At 43.7% G+C, this 7,481-nt stretch overlaps 1 protein-coding gene across 1 annotated transcript in view; it reads right to left on the bottom strand.

The window, feature by feature from the left end:
• itga5 (integrin, alpha 5 (fibronectin receptor, alpha polypeptide)) overlaps positions 1-1,148 on the bottom strand; it is a 49,363-nt gene extending 48,215 nt beyond the window's left edge. The window contains exon 1 of the mRNA XM_076277137.1: positions 747-1,148. Within this exon, the coding sequence (XP_076133252.1) occupies positions 747-949 (203 nt within the window). The 5' untranslated portion in view covers positions 950-1,148. The remainder of the gene's footprint in view (positions 1-746) is intronic.
• Between the last annotated feature and the right edge of the window lie 6,333 nt (positions 1,149-7,481).

Here is a 7,481-nt window from a genome sequence, read left to right as displayed (position 1 = left end):
CTCACATACAAGACAGACATACGTGTACACACACATTCACAGACAGACAGAGGCACACACACAAACTAGATGGCCCTTCATGCCTGAATATATGTTTATTTGTAAAACAAATATAAAATAAATAAATAAACTATAGCCCCTCTGCATGGTGGCATGTTTTCTTTTCGACAGCCTTCGAACGCCTGTGGTGAAACAGTAAATAACAGCCTATGATAGTGAAGTTGATTGCACTATTGCCGAGAAGCTGCGCTGCTGCGGCATCACAAAAGGCAAACCCCAAACAATGACACGGACAGCGTCAGCTGGTCCCTATCCACACCAACGGCAAACAGCTTAAATGAATGAACTTCTTAGTATGAAAAAGGCTAAATCGGTAGACAAGTAGTTTCCCACCCAACACTTGAATTCATTTATTCGATCAATCTAAGTTAACTTAATTTAAGTAGCCTGGGGTTTTCTCAAAGGATGGTGGGGCAGGCTACACTAGGTGTGAAGAGGCTTAGCAGTACAAAGGTAACCCGCTTTCTTTGTGACTGGTATTGAACACGTTTTTGTCTTGTCAAACACCTTTTCTTTTCTTGTTTGGACTTTGTCAGATAGGTTATTTCATGTCGGTTCTTAGTCGCTTGAAATAAATTCTACATAAAAAGAAAGATACTGTGCATTGTTAAGACACGTTTACATTTTTATCCCTTATCAATAAAAACATTCACAAATATCTCCATTACAGTAGGCTATCATTTTACCTTGAGCTGTTGGTCAAATAAAAGTCCACCGCATATCCGAAGTAGCTACCCTCTGGTCCGCTGTAGACAGCAGGGTTCTCGACGTCCAGGTTGAATGCGGCACATAGTTGTAGAACTATGACTGAAAGTCCAAATGAAAGGAGCCAAGCGCCTTGACTAGTAAGTTTTGATTCCGACTTCGATCGATGCCTTGTGGACCCCATATTATCTTATTAATCCTTTTCGTGGTTTATCTTGTTGCAGTCGTTTGTGTTATCTGCTAAAACAAAAGAGTTCGAGGGGCTACAGTGTCTTCACTCCTTCCCAAGCCCTCTTGTCCCAAACGCATCCACAGTGCACGTAACGTTATTTCTGATTCTCCGTCGGTCTCTCTCTCAACCTTGCCAGATCCTCAACCCTTGTCTCTATCTCCCTCTCGCAGCTTAATTGAAGGGATATTGGAAAGAGGGAGTTCCTTGACTCGTGACAAACTTTTGGAGAGGTGGGGCCAGCTTACTGATTCACAAAAGAGGGAGGAATCCCTGTCAGTCTTGCTTGAGTTTGCATGGATAACGCAATGATCCCGAAAAAAAGAAAAACTTTTTGTCAGTTTGAGTTCGCTAGTTTCTGTGAGTGGACATTGTTAACCATTCCATTCATATCCTTCTTTTAATGTTTTTTTACACAGAGGGATGGGGGGTGGGGGGGTTGAGAGAGTCACATATATATCTTGTTTAATTCATTAATATGGCATAATAGCCTAGGCATTGGAATTGTTGCGTTAAACATATCTTATAGAGTCGGAAGATCTTCTCGAGTGTTCTGGTCTAAGCCAGTATCACAACCGAACAATGGGAACGTAAGCCTATTTATTATAGACTGATCTCAACGTCCTGCAACTCACCGCTGAGGGGAAAAAAGACGTAGCCTATGTAAGCGCGTAATGGAACAGTGCGATAGCAGGCTACTTTCGCACCTTGAGTCATATAAACCATACGCACATGGAGGGTGGTTGCGCTCTATGATCTGCACGCATATATTAGGCTACCTCTGTTAAATTAGAGCCACCCGCCTCGCCTGCTTCTGCGGGATTGACCGTATGTTGGTTAACTTTAGCTGATTCACCGTCGGCCCTCAGTTTTGGGGTCGAATGAGGAAGCCAAATTTGGCTGTTTGACTGCGGACCCGAGGGTGTGCGGACGAGTGGACTCAGAGGGGCCAAGCATTTCCCACTGTGTGTTTGGGAAGGGAAGGGGATTCTATTTGGGAAAGTGGCAATGATGAGAGTCGTGGGGTGTCGAGTTGGAGCAGAGCATGGTCGCAGCTGTTCAGGGCTATGTGTCCATTCTCAGCGTTGGCTGGTTCTCTGTAGTCCACTTTTGTGAGCTGTTTTTAGCCGCTAGGTCCCAGAGTTGCTGGCTGAGGTTTATAATGCTGTACTTATATAGTTATATAGAGGAGACATGGTACAGTTGTAACAAAAATGTCGATAGTTGTATCATCCTTCATCTCTATAGTGTCCAACTTAAAGAGAATATGTGATGAAACACAGAACATGTTATGGCACCATCATGTACAATGTTCAACATGCATCTCAGTCTTAGCTTATATTTCAATCTCTGTCTAAAGATAGAAACAAGTCATTATTTTCCAACAAGACAAAATACAGAAAGTTTTACAACTCCAATGATCTCACTTACTTCTGATCAAGTTTCACTGTTGTCATTTCATGTGGGAAGTGTCCGCATCTGTGTTTAGCAGTGAATATTTAATATGTTATGCCTAAACTGACGAGTCTACACAAAAGTTTAGCCATCGATCAGTTCAACAACAACAGTGGAAGAAAAACATTTGAATCACTGGAAAGTCTTCTTGTATAGCATCAAATTTCTACATGAAATGTAAAAACACTCCAGGACCTGAATTTATTTGTCTTTTTTTATCTTGCATAGGCTAAGTGCCATCCTAGTCGATGAGGAAATCAATTATTGGAGCCAGGTGGACCCAGTCTCATGTTAACCCACTGACCTACAGGGGTCAAAAGTTTGCTCTTCTCAGAGGGGGCTCAGGGATACACTCACTGGCTCAGACTGGAGGCAGCAGGAACATGAATGCATGTTTTTTGGTCATCACGTCTGGGTCAGGAGGACTCTGTGACTAAGCCTCTCCTATAGTGCACCTCCTGAGCTTAGCCATTACATGACAGACTATAAATTCACTTCTGAAAACACACAACCACACACACTCAAACACTGAAATATGTGGCGTCAACCCTCTCTCTCTCTCTCTCTCACTCTCTCTTACACGCACACACACACACACACATGCTGAAGACTGTGCATTTATATATAAATACAGTGTGCCTTGTGCATAGAGGGGGTAAGCCTATCCAAAGGGTCCCAGACTTCTGGGTCCACACAGCAAATCATGAGAGCGTTAGTGCTCCAGCCAGCATGAAAATGGCCCTCCAGTGAAAGAATGGCCCAACAGCAACTGAAAGAGCACAATTCAAGGGTTGCATATGTCCACTTAAAATAACAGGAAAAGATTAGGTAATGTGGTTGGATTACGGTCAAGCCCCCCCCTCCTCCCCTTTCACTCTATCTAATCTGAGGCTTATTATTATAATTCTGTCATTCCTTCTGGCGATGAGTGGAGAGACATTTACAGCATATATTACTTGTTAAGAGACTGGCAAGGACTTGTCTCTTGAGGAGGTGTGATTACAATTGCATCAGCAGACTCTGTGTATCTATCCCTTCTGTTGGGTCTCCTGTCCCTGCACATTTTATTGCCTGAAACGTGTGAAGAGAAACAGGCACTTTGAAGAGGCCTTGCTCTCAAAGGCTGTCTGTTCCAAAGGCCTGACCCTATTAGCTTAACCCACAGGATATCCATGTACCTCCAAATGTGTGACATATATCAAAGTCCAGATTCAGAGCCTGCAGATCTGCTCTCTCTCTCTCTTCGCTCCCGAGTGTAGTAAAACATGCCACCTCACAGCTCACCAACGCCTCCAGGCCCCCGCTGTTAAGCCCCTATACTGGATGTGTGTATGTCTCTGTGTGCTTTACATATGCACACACGCTACTCAGAGGGCTGTCGCTGTACAAACACCTCAGAGGTGGGTGTCTAGTTAAGGGGCACAAGACACACACACACACACATACACACACACACATGCACACACACACACATACACTCACCACACACTCGCACACACACACACACACACACACACACACACACACACACACACACAGAGAGAGAGAGTCTCCCTGCAAATCCTTTCCATCTATAGTAACATCTATGGCCTATTTTTTGCCAGATCCAGAGAGACATAAACTGCATGTCTGGGAAATGGAGGGTAAATGACGGCTGATGTGATTAGTAATCCTCAAACATGAGCGTTGACTCACGCAGACGCTCGAGAACATTTCTGTTTACACGACACAGCACACTCAGGAGACATGAGACGCCTGCTTATTAAAACATATGACAAAACACGGGCCATTAGCATCAGTGGATTATGATGTGGAATCACATTTCTGTGGCTTGTGGGCTTCTCAAGCTGGAATGAGATGCTTTTCAGTGGCTAGGATTGATTGTCGATGCACAAACAGGGGAGTGTTAGCTCTTTGGAAAATGTTTAGAATTCTTACAGTTAGAGTGAAGGAAACGTAATATGGTTTGTCAGTTTCTATGAAGCAACCTGTTACAGCGGCAAAAGAAATCAACACTCAACAGACTGAGAAACGGCCTTTAGTCGCAAATGACCAGAGAACGTGGAGCGTTACAACCAGGTTACAACGTGTTCTGATTAAATCACATCTCATGCTTTTCTGTAAATGTTCAATCCCAAATTTCCTGACTCCTTTGTGACAGCACAGAACAGTGTGTCATAGCAACCAGTCGTTACCTCAACAAAACAAAGGGAGCGCACTACACCCAGTGTTTCAACTTTGACTTTTATAAACAGAGAGTATAAATATCACATATATAGGGACAGACATAGCTACACACAAACTATACAGGCATAGCCACACACACACACGCCATGCTGTGAAAACAGTGCTTGTAGGAGAGAATGATTTTTCTCTTAAGACTTTAAAAGCAAAGAGATTGTGTATACAGATAAATCTGTCCTCAAAGTGGTCTGGACAACTGCACAGAGATCCTCAGTAATACTCTGAAACTGTTCGGACAAAGGGGGCAGTGTTGAAAAGTTTGGTCTTATAAATCGGGGGAAGTTTACATTCACCAACCATGAGCGACAGACAAGTCCACATACTTCTGTTAGATATTTATTGTATCACACACACACACGCACACACACACACACACACACACACACAGAGAGGCTAAAGAGTATAAAGACTGATGAAGGCCTTTCCTTTTAAGTTTAAGAGTAAATACTGAATGATCTCCTCAGCATCAGACCGCAAACATAGCACCGCAGGACGAGGTGTACACAAGCTCACGTTTCTAAATAGACCACAGAAAGCCGTAAACACGCTTTTGTTGTTTGTTTGTTTGTTCCTTCTCCTGTCCTGCCATCCAACTGTTTGACCACTTGCTTTGTAGGCTCAAGCTAGTTTATGTAAAGAGGATGTTGTTGGCAGTAACAGGTATCAACAATGGTTTCATCATGACCAAGGGAGAAAGATATGGTACTAGTGAGGCTAACAGGGAACCTTTATGAAAGTTTTCATAAAGAAATAAATGTTTTAATTGACCCCCCTTCTGTAAAGAAAGCAGGGATACATGAATAATTTGGGGGCAGCCGTGGCCCACTGGTTAGCACTCTGGACTTGTAACCAGTGGGCCGCGGTTGAAGTGCCCTTGAGCAAGGCACCTAACCCCTCACTGCTCCCCGAGCGCCGCCGTTGAAGCAGGCAGCTCACTGCGCCGGGATTAGTGTGTGCTTCACCTCACTGTGTGTTCACTGTGTGCTGTTTGTGTTTCACTAATTCACCAATTGGGTTAAATGCAGAGACCAAATTTCCCTCACGGGATCAAAAAAGTATATATACTTATACTATACTTATATATATTTAAATATATATATATATATATACTATAATTTATTTTCTATTCATAATTAGCAAAATCTTCTATCCTGCACATCAAAGAAATGAAGAAGGAAGGTATAGCCAGAGACTAATCTGTAATGAGGAGACACAGTACTCAAAGAATCCTCCATAGAGATGGGGTTAGTGTGTAACGCCAATATGGCAGTTGTCTACACATACCCTGCCCCTTCCGGTAATGTAATTAACCAACCACATTGTTGGAAGCGGAATGATTGACTTTCTCCCTTCTCCCTTCCCTCCCTGACTTTCTCCCTTCTGTTTACTTTACTTTACGTCACCATGGTAATAGCCGTGAGTGTTAGTGAGCAAGTTAACATAAAGAATAAAAGTTTTTAGCCTTATTGTAGCGATTTAGGGAACAACAACTCATATTAGTACCTATGAATACAGAATAAGATGTCACTGAAGTTGCTGTGGATGTAATGACAGGCGTCATAAGTATGTCATATCTCAACACAAGTAATGTTTGTTAGGTTTTATGTTATCATTCTAGTTTGGATGGAGGGAATCGGAGTCGAAGGTAATCTGACCTGTGAATTTTGCACCCTAAAGAAAGTGCAAAGAGAAATGTACATCACTATGGGTGGTGCAGCAATGCAATCTAGTGTGTTAGGACTTTGCTTTGCTTCAAAAAGCACAGAGGTCTCAGCATGGCTATTTTTTCTGTGATAAAGGAGGCGGGGGTTTCCTACCCATGGGTACGGGCCTCGGCTTAGGTAACCTTCATATCAGCTTTAACACACACCAGCGGCCTCACCCTGTCTCTCGTCCAGCGTGGCGATACGCATCTCCCCAGACAGGAAATTCCTCAGATGTAAAGACCTGGCTGCGCTTTCCTGTTTCTACTACTGATTTTCTCTCACTCTCACACTCAGCAGCACTCGAAAACACACCACACACACTCACACTTGCATTCTTCCTCTCTTTCTTTTGCTTTCTCTCTGTCTTTTCTCCTGCCAAACCTTTCCCACTTTGGGGAGGGAGAGAGGAAGGGTGGGGAGGTGTGCACTGATTAGTCTGATGGTCTGGTGACGTTAGAAAGAAAGAAAGGCCTTCCATGTATGTCCATCAGGAGTGGGACTGACCAGGTCCAGTGGGACACGGGGATGAAGGGATTTTCCTGTCCATTGTTTCGCCGGACCTTTCAACACAGACCAGGGCACTGAGTCACTAGCCCCGTTTACATGGACACACACTCTACGCTACCACAGAGCATCGGTGTGGACCACTGTGCAGTATACTGAGAGAGTACGCTACCACAGTAATCCATATAAAGGCACACACCTTCCAGGAAGGAGTGAGAAATCTTTGAAATCTGTGGCCCTATATTAATAACCTAGAGCAGCTAGAATTTGTATTATTTGGTCAAATGAAATGACCAAATGAATGAAGTATTATTGAAGGTAACAGCAAAGTCCTTTTAGGCAAGTCCCCCCACTCGGCGGCCATATTGCAATGTACTTTGGGCACTTATCAGGCATCTATTTCGGGCAGAACTGCGCATGCGCAATGCTTCATGACACCAACCTCGCACCAACGTCGAGATCACAACACATGATTGGCACGAGGTATTCAAATGTCAACTTTTGGCCGCAGAAGGGCCGGGATATCTGTAGACAGCTGCCATGTTGGCGTTACGAACTTACCATATATAGTAGAAAGC

This window comes from Alosa pseudoharengus, unplaced genomic scaffold (assembly GCF_046254945.1).
Source record: "Alosa pseudoharengus isolate Yale_2024_CS ecotype anadromous, Long Island Sound unplaced genomic scaffold, YU_APseudo_1.1 YU_APseudo_1.1_scf_9, whole genome shotgun sequence".
Lineage (NCBI taxonomy): Eukaryota > Metazoa > Chordata > Actinopteri > Clupeiformes > Clupeidae > Alosa > Alosa pseudoharengus.
This window is presented reverse-complemented; position numbering and strand designations above follow the sequence as displayed.